This window comes from Pelmatolapia mariae, linkage group LG4 (genome assembly GCF_036321145.2).
Source record: "Pelmatolapia mariae isolate MD_Pm_ZW linkage group LG4, Pm_UMD_F_2, whole genome shotgun sequence".
Classification (NCBI taxonomy): domain Eukaryota; kingdom Metazoa; phylum Chordata; class Actinopteri; order Cichliformes; family Cichlidae; genus Pelmatolapia; species Pelmatolapia mariae.
In genome coordinates, this window is record NC_086230.1 from 29,275,944 (window position 1) to 29,296,304 (window position 20,361).

Sequence of the window (20,361 nt, forward strand, 5' to 3'; positions counted from 1 at the left end):
TACACACTATTCCCTAGCGACCAGTGGTTGCTAAGGGGTCACAGACAAGTCTCTAAGCCTGCGCAACTGGGGCTTAACTAAAGTGGAAGTGCATCAGGTACATAAACAGCTAAATAGTATTACAAGATAGGTGTGAGATTCTTTAACTGTGAATAATGCAAAGGGTTGCTTTACGCTTAACATACTTTTAGCTCTGTTCTTTGGTCTCACCCAATTCTTGAGAAACGTTTTTTTATGTCATTACTTCTTGTAAGACTAGGTTCATCGCATTTTATGTTAAAATACTGTTAGTGCATTTATATAGGCAATGTATGCCAGATGCTTTATTGGAAAAACTTGGATCTATTGCTAACATTTACTAGCAATCCAAACAGAGGATTGAACATAATGAAGTAAACTGACCAGAGATTAGATAACAAATGTTAAATGTTTTTAGCTTGCAATTATATTTCACTTAAAGATATACTCCAAGATATAGTGAAAAGGAAGACTACAGTCAGACAAACTCAAAAGCAGACAGAGAATCAATCCAACCTTGGCCTTGTGGGGCCACCGTCTGTGATTTCCAGTCATGCTGTCTGCACACTGTCCTGTGTCATTTTGATAAAAATATCACACATTGTCCTGACACCAATGTAAGATCCTTTCTAGGAGAATAGCACCCATACCTGAAGACAAGGCAGATCCTGACAGATGGAGCTGTTGAAGGGGTTATTAACACATTTAACCCTTCGTACCATTCCTCTTATTTACTTAGGCCTCGTCTGCCTCTCTAAACTTTGTAGTGTAAAGCACAAGCAAGTAATTGATATATTTTCTGCACAACATGCAGTTGTTATGAATTGACTGAAAAAAAATACATTAAGAATGCTTTCTGACCTTGTATATTTAAACCACAGTTAACTGCAGGTGTATATGCAAGCAGTTGTTACATAGTCCATACTCAACAAATCAAGGTATCAGTTTAACCAATGGTTGCTTTCCATCAAAGTCTCTGTATCCTGGCAGAAACAGGGCCCTGAACATCCAGCTCTCACGTGCGTATGACCATCGAGATCAAAAGAGCTCCAGTGTAGCTTACGGAGATTAAAAGAGACAGGTGTACAAAAAGGACTCTGAAAGAGCCAGCCACCCTGTTTAAGGAGAACCTGTGATTTTTTTTACCATCAACTGGTCAGTTCTGGAAATCTAATGCTCAGCTTAGAGTTCTTTGCCTTTCTGTAATCTTTCACACTATGTGATAGATTACAGAAAGGCAAAGAAGGCTAACATATGAAAGGTAATCACTTCAGATATCATGAAATCACGTGTTTAGCTACTATGCTGATAAAAAGTACCCAGCTGTCTGTGCTCTGCTCGCCTGCAGAGGCATTGTTGATGTAGTCATCTTTATCAGAATTTACACAACAAAAAAGCTGACTGTCAAGCGTGCTCAAATTCCCATAGCAGGAAATTAAACAGTACAGACCATGCAGAGAACTGCTGATGGATGATGGATCAATTACATGTCCCATGTTTAGTTTAGTGTTTTAATCCCTCAGTGTAGCTCTTATTTAAAATGCAAATACTTTATAGCTTTTTCTAAAAATAGAACAATCAGCATAATTTTACAAGATTGTAAATTGTCTCTTTGTAAAGTTAATTCTTCACCACAGTGAGATCACTTTAGGCAAACCACTCAAAATGCCACCTTGCAAACTGATGTAGAGATAGCAAGTCAGTCCTCTGTATTATAAGTACCTTAAGTAAAAATTTGACAGTTAGAAACTTAATCTTTTGACAACATGTGACAAAAATTTGCATTTATACATTGTTTTCATTTGTTTTCTTTGCTGCACCAACAAACTTTCTCAACTCTGATCCTAGAAGTGACATACCAACTGAACAATGAATCACATCCAACCTCACAAACAAATAACTAAGGACCAAAAATGTTAACAGAGTGAGCTATAGCAGTTCAATGTCCAATGGCCAATTCAATCTAATAGCACTAATTCATGAATATTTGATTGCAGTCGATGCATTCCTTTATCAGAGTATTGAAACCAAAGTAGGTTTTCCAGTAGCAGCAGATACCCTGACTGTAGCATTCAATTTCAGTTCTGTGCATTACCCTCGAAGGCTTGGCAATACTTTTTGCACACGGTATGTGAAGTGTAAAAAAAACACATTACCAGTTAAACACTGAAACATGAACATTTTTTACTTTGATCTACCCCTGAAAAGCACTGAAATTTCAGGTGCCAACTGAGAAACCAACAAAAATATATTCAGGAGCTTCTAACTCTGTAGATGATGTAACAACCTGATCATACTTAAGTACATATTAAACTTCAAAGTAATATATTAAATGATTGCTTTCCAAAACAGTTTTAGGGATGCAAAGCTGTTTTATCAAGGGATTTTCACATTTATTGCTGTACTTTGCCTATTGGCAAAATACAGCTCAGGAGTCAGAACTGGTCTACAGACTATCTCAACATCTAAGAGGAAAACAAACAAAAAATACATTATACATACAAAATAATAATAAAAATTGATGACTAAAAGCTGTAGCTCCAGGAGGGCTTCACCTGGATTTTCTTAAACAGTTTGTGATAATAAATAATGGATTAATGTCAGCTGTCTCTGTACAGCTAGTAAGTTTCTTTTCACTTGAACAGACCTGAACTCCACCATCTTGAACTTTAGTCTACGATAATACTCTTGGTTCTGTTGTGCAGCCTAAGGTCACAGCATCGCCGCACCTGAACCAGTTCTCACCCAGCTTCAAGTGCTGGTTTTAGTGACCCCCTAGCTCACAGATATTAAGAAAATATCGGGGGGGTAGCAACACACTGCAGCCTAAGACGGTGGCGTTAGTTTATCAAACTGCAGGATGAGTCTCACAACATAGGAGTGCTATGATGACCATAGAAGTGCTGGTGCTAATGGTTCAGGTGTGACTGAACTTTCAAAATAAGAGCATGGGGGATTTCCCAATACCTTAGTGATCACATCGTTTTCAAAGATGGACAAAACAAATAAAATCAGCAAACAACTCGTAGCCATTATATTAGCTAGACTAATTAATGCATCACACTTCAGGAGTCGTGAAGTGTGATGCATTAATGTTAGATTAGGTACACAAGTGAAAACAGTCTTACTCAAGAACACAGGTCACCACAGAAAATGATTTAATTCATTCGCATGAATATGACCATGTTTGTGACCAATGTTTATTTTATCCTTTCAGTGATGCAAACATCAGTGATTTTAAAAATAAATGTGTAACACTAAGCATTTAAGGTGACTGTACAGCAGGCTGAGACAGAAAAGTCAACATTTTCTAACCTTTGGTTTCTGACTTTTAGAGTCATTTGTTGTGGCCACTGAAATTCATGGATTTCAACACATCTGAAAACTAAAACTGCACTGAAACTGCAGGAAGCATATAAATATGATTGCAATCTCAGGCTTTCACACAGCTTTATGTCTTTATGTCCCAGGGTGCTGCTCCCAGCTGGCTATACTATCTGCAATACATGTAAACAATAATACGAATTCTCAAGCTGATCAATAAAGCATGCGAGACGGTATTTCTGGGAGGTTAAGTACTGATTCAGAAAACATGTAATTTTCACTCTGTGGCTGCCAAATAGACTAAAGGAATTCAAGTTAACTAGCCACTTGACCTTTGATTTCACAAACAGTCAATATCTGCTGGAAGCAACTGATGGCTAATTCATCAAGGAGCTCTCACACACTCAAACACAAACACACATGAGGACTGATTGCATATGACAACACAAACCCATACACATAAAAATATAAACATAGCCTGCAGTACATTAAATCACACACATCATCCCGTCCTCCTCTCGTGGCCAAGATGAAGTAGGTCCCCAGATAGGTTGCTTAGGTAATGGGCAATACCACTCTCCCCTCTTTCAGCTTTCTCTTCTTTCTTTGCTAGTGTGAGCGCCAGCCAACATCTACAACCATGACTTCATGGACCGCCCTGCCACAGCTCCATGCCTCTGCCATAAACCTCTCATTTTCTGTTTCCTGCAGAGAAACGCTGGGTGGTTAACTTAGTCACAAGAATAAAACGTAGTCTGGCCATTAGTGATGTCCTGAGCTAGACGACAGGATGGAGATAGTTTTTCTGAATGGGACTGTCTACAGTTTTAGTGAAGGAAGCTTAAACCAATTAGAGCTGCTATTTTTTATCTTATGACTCAATTATTTGATTGACAGAAATATAATCAGCTTTCTCTGGCCATTTGTTTTTCTTTTTTTTTTTTTAAGCAAAATGTCAAATGTTTTCTACGTCCACCTTTTTATTCTGTTTTGCATCTTAATGTTGATAAAGTAAGATAAGATAAGGTATGACCATGCTTTCTGGTTTTTATGGATCAAACAGTAGATCAGTTATTTAAGAAAAAATATAAAATTTACAGCTTACTGACAAATGAAAATATTTATTAAATGTAGGCAAAACCTATTATCCGAAAGGCTATATTATGTCAACATCCTATAATTGAATTCAGCTTTGGGGCAAACAGTATGGACAGTATTTTGTTCATGCTAAGGACAAAGAGCTCACCAGTCTTAATGAACACATTCTCATAAACACTCCACTTCCCATTAGCAAGACACATCAGGCCATATCATACTGTCCACTGGTATAAATTATGTGTCATATCGCAATATCTATGATATACCAACACCACACGTGAGTGGTGAATGAGGCAATCTCAGGCATGCGGAGGCAGTTTAGTACTTAAAAACAGAGCTACTTCAACAGGCTCCATGAAAACACCTTGCAAAATATGGAAGACTACACTTGCCAATAAATGTGGAAATCACTAACTTGTTTCACTTGAGGCAAAAAAAATAAAAAATACTATCGAGCAAAACCAGCCTATGACAGTTATCCTTGGAGAAAATGCTAGCAGCTAGTGATGTGCTTCCCAGAAGTAAACAAATGTGTCAACTGAGCATCACTCCACCTAACTCACTAGATAGACTACTACCATTGCACTCTAATAATGCTACTTATACCTCGTGTCAATAGATTCGCACTTACAGAATTAAGTAGTCTGTCATCAATGAGAGCAGCTTATTTGAAAAGAAGACTTTCAGTGGGTTTCAGTGATTTTCAGAAACCAAACAAAATATTCTAAAACAAGGAATAATAAACCATTAAAAAAATAAATTTCAAATTTGGGCCTCTACTTTTTTCAGTTCGGTGATTTCTGATTTAAACTCCAGTTTGATTTCTTTGAAGCAAAGTTCCAGGATGGCTCCCAGTGTTTAGACTACTATGGAAAGCAATGCTTCTGATGCCCATATCATAATTTAAAGTGTTTTTTATGTGTAATATGGTTAAGGTAGCCTGATAACACAGTTATAGGTTGTAATTTAGGCTGTAACATGCCTCTCATCACACTAAGCCAAAATCACATACAAAAAGATAAACAATTATTCATTAAATCTAGTATCCTTTATCATTACTATATAAAAAAACAAGCTGCTTTGGGGCAGTGTACTCCATGTCTTAATGTGATAAAGGCCACAATGTTCACTGATGTATTCACTCTGTTAAATTAACAATTTACCCAAGAAGACTTCCTTTATACTTCTTGGTATATTTAGCTCAGAACAAAGCTGGAACGGGTATGCTCCTCGTGATTAAAGCTGTAGAAACGAAGCACTTCACTTTCACTGTTACACCCAACATCTCCTGCATTATTTTAGTCGGGGAAAAAAAGAAAAACTTTGTTTTGACACAAATAAATTAACCATTACATTAATTACCAAGGCAATTATTTTTAGTAGAAAACCCCTTCGGGGAAAATTACTCCTTTTACACACACTCCATCATCAGCCTACTATAATACACCACTGCAGACAGCTGCACTGTCTACTACATAAGCACTATCCACACACTAAGCTGTCTGTCTGTGGCTACACTCCAACTTCTTCAAAGTTGGTTAAACAGCACAGGTTGCATGCCTCTCCAGGGTGTTTTAGAAAGGCAGGCTTGTGGGTGGCTGTGGTGCTTTCCATGCCCTTTAAAGAGACTGAGATATCATGCCTGCAGGGAATGTAAAATGCCACGGTAATACCACATTAGTGATTAATACAGTACATCCACTAAAACCTAATGTGACGCACTGGGCTTTCAAATGTTGAGAAATGAATGCAAAAGTGATAAAATGCTGTTAGTGAGATGGAGTGGCCAGAGGAGGAGGAGAAGGGGGAGGACAGATTAGAAAGCACATAATCCCCCGACACATTGGTGACTGACAGTAAGCTACTCCTGCTCTACTGGTGAAAGCGAGGCAAATCTAGCCATGCAATAATTAGCCCGTGAAGTGCTAAGGCCACAGGTTGCATGTAATGACTAACTGCTGTTGTTGTAAACAGCCAGCACCATTACATTGACAGTGCTGCTCCAACAAGGTTCCGGTCAGAGGAATGGATGAGTAGCTAATTAGTATCTGTTTGATACAGACCTCTGGGTCTGGCTGCTATCAGGTTTCACATTAAGCCTGAGAGTGTGATAGGGTCATCCCAGGATAGTCCTACTACAGGGGTATTTATATATATTACTGAAGCATGCAGGGAATGCAGGAGAGGCCCAATGAGCTGATTCACTCTGGCAGACACTGATGTGTCTTGTCAGTGTGATCAATCAGCATTTAATCATGGCTGTAATCACACCCAGCAAAACAAACACAGGCACAGGCAAATTGATTAATACACAAACACATAACACATGATAGGCTTACACCTACACCAGCAAAATTTTAAGGATGGGCAATGGGCTTAATATGAATAGATAAGTACAATTTATGCCAGGAAAAGACTGAGCTGAAGTTATTAGGCACACAGTTTCTTACAATTTTCACTGCATGATCAATTTGGTTAATAGAAGAGTCCCTAAATGATAGTCATGCTCATTAAATTAAAGACATTTGGCATCTGCTCCTTTTCCCCGAAGGTTAAAGTTTCATTATAAAGTGTAGGTATGATATTAACTGGATTCTTCCAGAATGACAAGCCTTAGGGAGTGAGGGGGTGTCTATTAGGGTTAGGGTTACAATTGGAAAAGGTGGACTTTGTTTCAGGCAAAGCGGGACAACCATTAAAATAATAACATTAATAAGTATAATAACACTAATTCAATATAGTACTTGGCTCTGAGTAAAAATATTAGATGTCTAAAATAAATTGACCACATTTCTAAAATACTTGACAGACAGGTATCGAATCAGCACTGCAAAGCTAAGCCAAAAAATTATATATTAAGTGCTATTTACAAGCTAGAGTCAGCAAGCACTTAACAAAGTTGTTACACTGCATAAAATAATGGAATTAAAAGCAGCACAACAAAAAACTGAAATTGAAAGCAGCATGAAAACTGAAAGAACACAGGAATTAAAGCAATGGAAAGTTAAAAATGATATCATCGATACAGCCATCTCCAACACTATGAGGGTTTTTCTCCCCAAACAAAATCACATCTATTATCCATTTTCATTAATACAAAGATCCCTCAGGCACAAACTACTTATGTCACTGTTTCTAGACTATCTGAGAAACCTACATTTATGCGCTGCAATATTTTTCCAGTACAGAACATCAATAACCCTCTATTAGTTTTACTTTTTCTTTTTCTTTTTTTTGGAAAGGGTGATATAATCATATCTTTATGGGACAATGCAAGTGATAGAAGTTGAAAAAGCATAAAATTATTCCCAGTATTAGCCAGGTAGGTATAGACTGAGCCTTGGCTCTGAATTTCTTTTCCACACTGAGCATCACAACTTTCTCACAGATTCACAGTCACAACTTGATAACTAGGATGGAGAAGCACTACGACCACTCAGCATCCTTGCAGACGCTGCGTTGAAAGAATCAAGTGGGGGGGAGAAAAAAAGGCAGGCTTTTGTTTTGTTCACTGGCTTTGGAAGCGAGGATGCTGAATTTGGCTTGAAATGCGCCCTGCTTTTCTGCCATCCTTGAAAAACGAGCACACCAAAGTGCTTATTTAGAAAGAATCACATCAAGTAGGTTGCAGAGGCACTCATGTATAAACAGAAATTAACAGGACGAGCAGTCTGCGCATTTTAAAAATGCTAAAAAAAAAAAAAACGAAGGCAACACATAATACATGCATATACGTGGAAATGTGCACACTGTTGCTGTTTCCCTTTTGTGCAGCACTGTGTTCCAGTTCCATCAGTCACATCACACTGACTCTCGTGTCCCCACAATCCTCCCCACGGTCATTCATCACAGTGTCACTCAAGCGCTGACTCGGGTCCCTGGAGTGTCATGGTAATGCTGTGCCTCAGTGTGTGTATACTCATTCATGTATATGTATATTTTGGTGCGTTTGTGTATGAGTTTGTCTGGATCCATGTGTTTGAGTCCATTCATGCATGCATTTTTCTATTTTGGGGGTCCTACTGTTTTTTCTTTTTTACTCAGAAGGCGCCGGAGATATGAAGGTGTGTCGCTGCAGTGACAGAGAGAGGGAGAGACAGTGCAAGTCGACAGAGAGCAGTGGGGAGAATTCAGGAGGAGCTCAGAAGCAGCAACAGGCAGAGGGCAAAGAGGATGACAGTGCCTTCTAGTAGCCGCTCTGTCAACACGATTATCTTTGAACCCGGCTTTAGGTCAAAGACGCGTCACACAATATGCAAGACGGTTACTAAAGGGAAGTTACACTGACTCACTGAGCTGCATGGAAAGGAACAGACATAGCCAAGCCAGCTCTGAATTAACTCCCTGAAGATTCAACACAATGAAATTATGAAAATCAAATGTTCTCCTGGCAGATTTAAGCAGAGAATTGCTCACCAGCAGCTTTGCTGCAGCTTAGTGCAATATGGATCAGAGCTTCCAGGGAAGTATCCATATGAAGGCATGAACAGAAAATCACTACTCCCAAAGTGTGATCTACCATTGTTGTTTTTCCAATTAACGTCTGCATCGAGGATAAAGCACGATGATATCAATCCTAAAATAAGTGTCACAGAGCGAGGAGCTTTAACAGCTCGGATTACACACATCAGAGGTTCGGTAATGCTGTTGATGTGTTCTGTGAGTCCACTTCACAAAATTAAGAGCTCTTCAAAGAAGATCAAATCCCAGTAGCAGCTTCAACAAGCTGTTGCATGCATTGTACACGCATCACTGATCAGGTTTGGGGCAGGCACAAAAAACAAAACATCTCATTAATACAGAGCTATATCAGCAGCATCTTTAATAGAAATTCAAGCTGTTGGGCAACTTCCTAAATAACCCCATGCATCATTTTATTACTGCTCTATGATGAAAAGATGGACCAGTAGATACAATTCAAAAAGATTCACAGAGTTTTGCATGCTTAAGCTTATTAACTTCATACATTTGATTTTACACACACACACACACACACACACACACACACACACACACACACACACACACACACACACACACACACAGCAAAGCTTTCTTTAATCAGCACTGTGGATTTTTTCATACCACTTAAAATACTTTCCATCTGTTTTATGCAAGATTATAATCTATTGGTGAATTTTTGAAGTTTGAAGAATTCATAACATCAAGTTGGCATCATTTTTAGTAATTTTCCAATAGCAGTTCTATTTTAATACGGTTCACAGTCATTACATTTAACCTGAAAGGTGAAAAAGTTCATGCTTTCTCTCAAAATGGCCTGGCCTGTATTTGTGTAGCGCTTTCTAGTCCCTAAGGACCCCAAAGCGCTTTACACAACCTGTCATCCACCCATTTACACACACATTCACACACTGGTGATGGCAAGCTACATTGTAGCCACAGCCACCCTGGGGCGCACTGACAGAGGCGAGGCTGCCGGACTGGCGCCACCAGTGTCTTTACCTAGTCCAACATGAGGCTAAACTGAAGTTTGTAATACTATTAAAGTAGAAGCAGTACATCAGACCAATGTGTCCCTTGAAGAAAACTAGGCCATTAAAGAGACTGTGTCGATGACAGCACCAACAAATGTTTTACAAATCTTGTAAATTTGAACATTAACAGCTGAATAGTTTTATTCAATTTTATTTATTTAGCACTAACAGCTGCCTCAGGACTCTTTATATTGGAAGGTAGAGACCCTACAATATTAGAGAAGATACCCCAACAATCAGGCCCTGTAAGTAGTACCTGGCAACAGTGGAAAAAAATGCACCCTTGTTTAACAGGAAAAGAACCAGGCTATGGGAGGGGAGAAAGAGAAAAGGAGAGCATAACTTGTGCATAGGGAGTGAAAAAGAGGGGACTGGAGAAGAAATACTCAGTGCATCATGGGAATTCCCCCAGCAGCAGCACAACTACAAGATGGTTTCAAGGCGCCTGTTTGAGTGAATGAAGCCAATCAAGAGAATGTGATCAGTGACTCATAATATTAAGTTGATTTAAACCTGGATTCATGTTCAAAAACACAATCAAAATCCATTAAACTTCCATTATTGTCATAGTTACATTGCTGCAGTCACATAATAATGGCGAGCAGATTGATGTTGAAAAATCTTTAGCTTACCAGGTAATGATAATGCAACACCATTAAAACTAATGCAGATTCTGTGTTCAGTATGATGAATTGTATAACTCAAAAGTCTGCCAACAGATAAGCAGCAGAATAAATAAAACATACAAATCTCCGATACTGCACAGGATGCATTTAAATTGCTCTGTAAAATATTACATATGCAAGACTTAATTAAACCTTGAAATAACTCTGGGATACAACTCACTGTCTTGGGACAAGCAACAAAATCCATGATTTTCATAGCTATAAAGTCTTTAACAATTGTGTTGAAGAATTCTCAATGAAGAAAGTGCCATTTATATCCTGTATGTCTACAGAAAGAAAAAAAAACACTGCACTGTTCTCTTTAGTAACATTCACACACTGCATCCACTGCACTGTTAACAGAATCAGTAATAGATCTAATTGCAAAATCCAAGTATGCAACAGATGGGTGTTGCGAATGCTGTCTTTATGTGTTAAAACCAAATTTACTGCACAACTTGCTCACTCTGACTGCCAAAAAGTAAAATATCACAAACACAGAGGCCAAAAAGCCAATTTCCTTTTTATTCATGCAACCAGACACAACACACCTCCACTTTGCTCTGATCAATGCCCTCAAGTTGTACAAGCACATTAGAAACACAGAACAGACAAAGGGGTCCTACACCTGAAAAGATTAAAATAATGGTATGTTTTAGCTGTGACGTTCCACTCTGAGATAAGCCAACAGAGTGATTTAGTGGTGTTATTTATTTGGTACTTGGTGTTACTGGATTTCAGAGAACAAAAATACTTGAGTGCAGAAGTAAAGAAAGTGCCAATCGGATATGACGGAATTTATTATTCGCTATGGCCCAAGACAAATCTGTTCCTCTGCTTCAGTGACTAAAATACTTTAGACTTGTCACTGAAGTATATTTTGTATTTGCCAGCGAGGTGATGCTATTGTGTGAAGGCTGAGGACAACAACAAAGCAACAGAAAAGAATATATTTTCAACAAAGCTTAAACTCCAACCTGTGCAGCCAAACATAGTAACTCAGAAAAGAAACAGCCAGGATGCTCTCAGTCTTGCACCATGGGAGGGAAAGCACAACCATCAGCCACCAAGTCATTTTACATTTTTTCTTCACTGGAAACCTTCTACGCGTAACCTGAACACCACAGAAACAGAGCCACCTGATGGCTAGGAGACTGCAGAGAGGGTCCGATCCCAGCTCAGCCCAAAAGAGCTGACATTTAGAATACAACACGTAGAGAGTATACTCACGGTTTTGAAGTCGCTGGGACTGCAGTCTTCACCTTGGTATCTGCAGTAGAGCATCATCTCTTCCAGGTCATGGCCAACCCTCTCAATGAACTCCTTCATGCTGAACGCTTTGGGCCTGTAGGCCGTGAAGTTTGCCTTTTCCTGTAGGAACGCAAGCACATCAGGCTCCGCCAGGTGTGGCTGGGGGATAGCCAGGTGCACATCGAGCAGGGCTAGCAGCTCTCCGGCGTGGTACAGGTCGTTGCGTGTGAGACGGCTGAAGCGATACACATTGAGGTTACAAATGGTCACAGCAGGGAAAACCAGGCTGCTTGACACCACAGCATCCACGCTGGTCACGTGAGGGTAGGAGAGGAAATAGGCCAAACGCTCTGTACTTTCCAGGGCTAACAATCCCAGGCAGGCCAGCAGAGCCACAGCCCAAAGCAAGCGGCGTGCACTGGGCTGACCATAAGGGAAGATAAAGCGAAGGCCATGCAGCGTGCTGGTGTGGACGAAGGCCTGCCAGGAGGTGGGACGCAGGCTGGAGCTTTCCTGGCTCCCCTGACTGCCACAGTTCTCCTTCAGATCCATCATCAGCTCTCCACCTCCTCAGCCAGGGAGCACCCGTAAACTCACACCTGCACAAACAGAGATGGAACTTCAGTAAAAGGCTTAGATTCATAGTCTAAAATCATATCGACTGCACTGATAAGATGCAGGGAAATAGGCTAAAAGACAAAAATGAAAAGAATTTTTTAGAAAACTGGAACAGAGGTCTGCAGCAAGCGCTGACACAGAGCATGCAAATACAACGGATAAAAAAGAAGAAACAACTGAAAAAGGTAAGGAAATAGATACAGGAAGACAAAGATCTCCACAACCCACATAACTACTATAAAGAGTAAGAAGCAGAGGAGAAAGATGCTCCCTCAGGGCATCCCTCTCCTCTCCACCTCCATTCTCAATCACTCCCTTGAGCTCAGAGTTAGTGTGGCTGCCAGACTGCCTGTGGCTCCTACTACACCCAACACACACATACAAACATCCACTCAACACACACTCTAGACAAATCCCAAACTGCCCTGCTCTCTTTCTTCCTCAGCTGCCCTCTGTGACTGCTTGATTTCAGACAAAAACACCAGAAGTAAGTCCTCTGTGACACCCGGAGCAAGAGGTGAAAGTCACTTAAGCCGAAAGCCAGAGAAAGCTGCCTCTGTGTATTTAATGTCCCGACTCATCTCCATTCAAAAACACACACATACACACTCTCTCACTCACGCGGTAACTCTCTTATGCATGAGTGTGCATGCGAGCTGCCACACACATACAAGCGCACACGCACACAAGGCTTCTCATGGTTTCCGTGCCCTCAACTAATGACAAGCCTAAGCACCTCTCTCGTTCAGCCTAGCGAGAAGACATCCAGCCGGCGCGAGCGTGAGTCTGACAGCGCACGTGTGTGTTTGTGTGCGTGTGAAAGAGAGAGAGGGACACAGAGAAAAGCATAAGAGAGAGAGGGGGAGAGTCGTTGATGATCAGAGCCGCTGCTTAGTCTCGTATGCCGATCCAAACTCCTGCTTTCCTGTGGCCAGATACATCCGCTTTCCCTCCTCTTCCCAGCTCATCTGTGGTGGCGGCGAACAACAGCGGAGCCGGGAGAGACGGAAGGCGCACACACCAATACACGCTTGTACAGAGAGAGAGAGTGGAGAGAGAGAGAGAGCGTGAGGGAGGAGGAGGGAGAGAGGAGGGAAGACAACACTCTCCTCCCTTGCTCTCTCAAGAGCAAAGTCTCTTATTGAATAGCTTTCCTCCTCCTCCTCCTACAAACACTGCCACCTTTGCTCGCATTTGTCTCTGAGCCCTTCATATTTTCATATGGCACCAACCTCAAAATGAGTGATGGATGAATGCAAAATAGGAGGCTGTCAGGGAGGAAGATAGTAGACGGGAAAACTGTGGTGGCTGCTTGGCCGGGGATGGGGGGGGGGGGTATGTCATGGGAAGTGAAGCAGAAGTAGAGACGGAGGAGTAAAGGCTGGGAGATGTAGGTTGAGGGGAGGGATAAGGACAAAAATAAAATTGGAAAACTAAAAAAAGAGCAAACGAGCAAGCGTGGTCACACAGGCTGCACAGCAATGTCACACAGAGGAAAGTAATTTAGACGTGCAACGTCACATGAGGAAGAGGGAGACACGGATGTAAAGGGAATAACAAGCACACAGAGTGTGTTTGCCGTGTGGAATGCAACATTTAAATCACAAGCCTGTAATTCATAAGGAGTCTGATCTTTCTCAGAATGAAGCGAGAGCAAGAAAACAGCGAGTTTTGTGAGGCAACATAAGGAGACAGGAGCAGCAAAGTGGTGAGGAGAGAATAACACGAGGGTGTGAGGGTGTTAAAGGTGGTAAAAGAGGAACGAGAACGCCTGTGTGTGTATTTGGACTGACTGGAAACAGGTTGTCAGAATGAGCCCTAAAAATATATACGAATTTCACCTCCAACTGAATAAGAAATTGGATAGCTGGAGAGGAAAATATATCAGTTTGACACATTTTATTCAATTGGAACCGCTAATACATGAGCTAATATTTGTTTTTAACTTAAATCCACAATAAACTGATTACTCCTTAGGTCAGAAACTTAGACTTCAATAAACACAAAAGCAGTCTTTTGCACCAGGGAAGCTTTTACATCACTAAATCAAATTCAAATAAAAATATGTTAAAACTACAAGAAGAAAGAAATGGAAAATATTGTTACAATTTTACCTAACATGTTAATCAGAGGTTATCAGGGTTCTGACAGGTTGGCAGGCTGAATTACACAGTAGGCCATGTTGCACAAACAGGTTACATTTACCATGTTATTGAAAAGATTAGCTGTAATTATGAATAATGATTATCTGGGTCATCAACATAACACACAGAGCAACTGACACTGGATGCATTACACCTGCTGAATCTGACAGTACACTAATACTCTTATTCTTTTAGTCCTTATTCTGGTCCTCGTGACTGTATGCCAGCTCCCAAGCACTTCAAGTTTCTTAAAATATGCACACATAACAATAAAGAAAAATGTATACTAGACAACCTCCATCTCATCAAACTCACACTCACTAATAAACACCAACAAACAGACACAGCTGATACTTGATTTGACAATTCCAGAATAGTATAGAATGAGAACTAAGGAGTGATTTAGGTGAAGTCAGTGACAAACTTTAAAACTTTAGGATCCCTCTTGGTGAAATCCCAACATGCTGTCAGCTGAGAAGCTCATTTTCTAAAATTACCGGGCAATTACAGCATACCCCTAATCAAGTGATTAAAAAGTAATGAGCAGCCCAAATGAAACAGCCACTCATAAAACTATGTGTCGGTGCCTGGAGCACAAACCTCTTCACTATTTCTAAAGATACGGTTTGATATTTAATCACAGGTACATCAAGTGCCAAACATTTTTAACTATGTGAAGTTACTAATGATAATTCATGCATTTTTAAACTCCTGCCATTATAATTAGCCTAACTTCCTACCTGTACGCTTGTTTTCTAAGGCACATCAACAGGTTGATTGATATGCTGTTGCACATCCGGTTCAACCTGTTTAACAAATGATACATTTTTATTAAATGTATTACACTTTTATTTCAGTTGAACATTTCTCAAAACATTAATACCCTATTGAAAATTTGGTGCATTGGCTAACCCGTGGCTAATCTCAGCTCATACAACAGGTGAGGTTTTAACTCCTCCCCCCCTTCGTACTGTTTTAAATAAGTTCATCATTTTAGCCAGGGCTCCATTCTGTTTGTTTATAGGATATAGAGAATATTCTAATATTAAGATTATATTTATTTTTCTAACCAGAATATTCAAGAATACAGACCAGCTCAACAGCTTGTGTTGTCTTCTGGACCGACTGTACACTTTCACCTTTAAAACAAAGATGGCGACCGGAAATTAACTACTTCTGCCCGGATTTCACAACAAAATAAGTTGATGACTACTTTAAAAAAAAACATGTATATATAACCTATTAAACCAACAAAACCAACCTAGCTCCTGTAAGGACAAACAATGTAATATCTTTTATTTCTTTGTTTAACCAAACCAGAGGAAAATTTTGGAGAATGGTTGCTTGTTTACCTACTACTTCACAGGGATATAATAAGTCAGTAGCTTATTGTATAACCAAGCACTATCTAATATAAAAATTAAAGTTGTGCCTAAGGCACGAAGTGGGTTTGGATCTCCAGCAGTTATTTGATCTACAAAGAAAGTCACAACACAATGTTTTTTTTACTCTTTCTACTTTTTATTTGCCATTTAAGAAAACATGTTTGATATTGTCCTGTACCTATGCATCACTTTGCCCTTTCACACTTATTTCAGCAATTAGCAACAACACAAAAATCCTAATCCCACAGAAGTTGAAAGATTAGGTTATTTTAGTGTTATCTTTCTGTCAAGCACACACTCCGAAGCGCACTCAAAGCCTACACCCACACACACTGTCAGTCGATCACACAGTCTTTCTCCGAAATGAAATTTGCTGTGGTCTCAGACAGCTGCAGGGTTTGCTGGTTTCTTAACAACTTAATTAAGCAAATCTCCCCTTTTTTCACTGAGGTAATGAGCATGGTTTTACAGGGATTAAACAGTCTCCAGGGTTGAAAATAAGGCTTTATGTGTTAGCAATCTTATCTTCCTTTATCCATCCAGCCAACTTTCCATGCACAGGATTAGTGAAGGCAGGAGAATTGTTAGCATTGCCATATATTGCTCTTTTTTTAATTTGCATGGCATTAATGCTAAAAAGCTTAGTGCAACATTCTGAAATGAGTCTGTTTATTATTTTTTTTTCTGTCATTGGGGAAAGGCATAATATGCTACTTGACTTGGATTAACACCGACAGCCGATGATCAGTCACACATTTAGAAGTGCCAGGGAAAAGATGCACCTGCATATGAGTGATAAATAAATGGAAAGGGCAAAAATTAGTCTTGGTGCAGCTGCTTTCTTGTCATTGATTTATCAAGTATTTTAAACTACACTACACATGCATAAGATTTTTTGCTATTTTCATAATGTCTATCACCATAAAACACATATGATTCTTATTATCAAATCAGTGGTTCCCTATGCTCCATGTGTCTGTTTGACTGAACTTATTATTGGAGTAAATAACCCAAGTTTTTTGTTATTATTATTATTTGTCTTCAATCTAATGGCCTTTATTTGAGGACCTCTATAACAGTAGTGAACAGGATACTCATGGGCTATTTTCCCAACATTTCAAATATCGTGCGGCATGAAAGATGGAAAATGATATTTAAAAAAAAAAGACAGTGGGATTTTTCCAGATTTTCTCACAGAGTTAACACTGCTTTACATCAGACATGAGAAAATGTTCTTTTCTGCTGGGATACCAAACCAGAGCAAACCACAGACAGAAATCCTTTATTAAAAAAGAAAAATCTTTTTTTAATTTTTTGGGTCACTAGGCAGTTCGTGTACTCTATGAATGATGAGACTGAAAGAGTAATTACACTTTCTGACTATCTTAATGGATTATGAAAAATAATAAGCTCTTACCAGGAGATAATTAGGATGTGTACAGTAAGTAAGTACCAGACTTGGCAAGACTGGGCACAGCTGATTATTACCTCTGGCGAGAGGCGATTGAAGTAGAAGGGCAAATTATTCCAGTATCTGAGCAATAGCGGCAGTCTGGCTCAAACCATAAATCCCCCTCCCTGTTCCCCGTTTGTGAAGATCTTAATTGGTAGATGTGCAGATTAGAAAAAGAGCAGCCCCTCCTGCACATACACAGAAAGACCGACAGTTTCAAAGAGCCTTGTTCTGGTCAAATTAAGTTCCCCTCCAATCGGGAGTTTTATCATCAAGGCTCTTAACTGGGTGTTGGATGCTTGTTTGTTCTCATAAGCACATGAACTGGGTTAATGACGTCCACTAGGACCTGCCAAGGAGGCAGTTTAATGCAATCCTTGCTGCTATCTGTGCAGATACTTTATATCATATGCAATATATATGGAGCTACTGCAGTGGACCTCAACACGTATTTATTTATTTATTTATTTTGTCTTGGATTGCTTTTCACTTGTGACGACTTATCCCTGAATATGCAAGAAGAGCATTTACATCCCTGGATTGGTTCATTTTAAGTGCTTTCGGAGAAGCTACAATTTCACAGGGGAAAAAAGGAAACTAAGTTAACCACAGCAAGGACCTATTCATAGACAGGCATCCATTATGTTTAACCAGACCGGTCTCTACAAGAAGAAGAAAAAGCTACTTCTGCTACAAAGAAATATTAGGAATTATAGTCCCTTCAGTCTTTTGCCATAGGTATCGTGTCCCTCAGATTTATGGTAAGGAGGAAAAAAACCTTCTTAAAGAAGTCTCTAGTCTACAGGGGTAATCAATGTCTGGGAAACTGGCTGAATACGTCACATGTAGTTTTATTATACCAGAGATTTGCCGGGTACACTTTCAGAGGATCACAGATCACGTCAGATGGACTAAACCCATCTGTGATTCTTCGAGTAGTACATGTGATTTTTCAAAATCCATTTGTGTGATCACAATGTCTATAGAAGCTGGACCAAAATGAGAAAAGATCATAAACCTTAAAGGATAAAGTAAGGCTAATCTAAAATCCCTTTTCAGCAAGCTTGAGCCTAGATTATGATGGCAGGTCAACTATTTCAATGCCAGCATTTGTTCGCTCTTTTTAAAAAAAAAAAAAAAAAAAAAAAAAAAAATCAGACTGTACTCCTTTGGAGGTCTTAGCATATAACGTTAAAGGACAGACATATTCAGTCTTTTACACCTCCACATTATGTGTCCATACGCCTGTTTTCTCACGGATTCGCATGGATAGCTCGTGATTCATCTGCTGTAGTAGCAGACCTTGCATTTCACTATGGTGCCATTTTCCTTTTTGCACCTACTCTCTGTGCTGTCACCATCGCTAGAGTTCACTAGCTGAGGACAACCTGATGTGCCTTGCTTTAGTCCAGTCTGTTATGTTACTTATTCCACTGATCTTATGCTGAGTTTTGCCCTGCTCAAAACTAATGTCGAAGCCACACAGCCGCTCCTGCTCTATACACTATATGTGCTGTCTCCTTGCATCTATTGTTGTCTGAAAAAACTGAATGTTTCCTTAATGTAAATTAATAATTGTACTTATGAGAGTTGACCACAATTTAATTCCTTGTAGATTTAAATGACAAAAACAGTTAAGTTTCTCTTCGTTAAGCCCACTTGGTTAGTTCTACAAAGAAACCACTCGAAATACACAAGGCCCTCACATCCCTTTACCAGTGCTTAATTTAAAAGCAGATTTGTGCATTTTCACTACAAAACATTGGTAGTACCAAAAAACTGACCCTGGGAAAGTGCCACATCATTGCTGGGAAGTTGAAAGCACTAATGGTGGCTGTAGAAAAGGCTAGTGTGCCAGATTCACAAATTTGCAACCCACAGATTCGGTCCTATTAAACCCACGTACAGTGGACTGGTTCTCAAAAAGTAGCCTGGCAGCTTTAGTTCTTTGAATGGGTAGCATAAACACACAGTACAGTGTACAAACTGCCTTGCAGTAACAGTATGCAGGTTGTTGAGAATACCACTGCGAAGGTAAAGTCTTAGTACTCACATGTCACACTGTTACCAATTCAGTTGCTCTGGCTCCCCATTAACTTCAGATTTCACTTTAAGATTCTGATTTTGACTTTCAGAGCTCTGCATGGAGAAGCACCAGCATACATGAGTGAACTCTTACATGCATACATCTCCAGATCATCCCAGAGGTCATGTAATCAGGGGCTGCTGGCTATGCGTCATATAAGCCTGAGAACTAAAGGAGAGTTTTGCAACAGTGGCCCAGACTCTGCAACTCTCTCCCCCACAAAGCCCCGAGCTCTGTGGACTGATCTCTTAAATATCAGCTAAAACCTCATCTTTTTAAACGTGCCTTTGCAGAACTTTCTGGCATTTTTGTTGTGAAGCGCTTTGTGCTGCTGATCTTAAAGACCCTAAATGAAATTTTACTTACTCAAATATGCTTATTTACATTTAAATGAATCAATGGGTTTTATATTTTTAGTGATGACTGAGTTTTCAAATTGAGTTTAAGGGTTTTAGATCAATACTCAACAATGGCAATGTAACAATTTAAAAGCAAAAAGCTGAACAGTAAGATGACTTTCTAGAAAGGACACTGTTTATTCTGGATGAGCCACTGACCACACTCTCAAACCTGCCTTATAAAGTCAGTATAAATGAATCGAAGGAGGACATCACGTCTGGATAGAAACATCAGTTGATCCATTAGGGCAGTGACAGGCTACAATGTAATCAGCCTTACATTTACACTGAAAATCATTACTCTCTCCTCTCATTTACTGGCCCATTACAAATCCAACGTGCAGAAATAGAGCGCAAACAGATCATGTGTAACTGTCCAAATACTTAGACCGCACTGTAAATGCACTTATTTAAGCCACACGGCTA

General features: G+C 39.7%; 1 protein-coding gene across 2 annotated transcripts in view; it reads right to left on the reverse strand.

Annotated features, from left to right (window-relative positions):
• Nucleotides 1-13,455, reverse strand: part of asic2 (acid-sensing (proton-gated) ion channel 2) — a 394,348-nt gene extending 380,893 nt beyond the window's left edge. Inside the window, exons 1-2 of one of the 2 annotated variants that reach the window (XM_063472341.1) lie at nt 13,206-13,455; nt 11,831-12,450 (exon numbers count right to left, since the gene is read on the reverse strand). In XM_063472341.1, the coding sequence (XP_063328411.1) occupies nt 11,831-12,406 (576 nt within the window). In that variant the 5' untranslated portion in view covers nt 12,407-12,450; nt 13,206-13,455. Of the gene's footprint in view, nt 1-11,830; nt 12,451-12,697; nt 12,766-13,205 lie in introns of those variants that run through there. The other variant, XM_063472342.1, reaches the window with a different exon arrangement.
• Nucleotides 13,456-20,361: the final 6,906 nt, after the last annotated feature.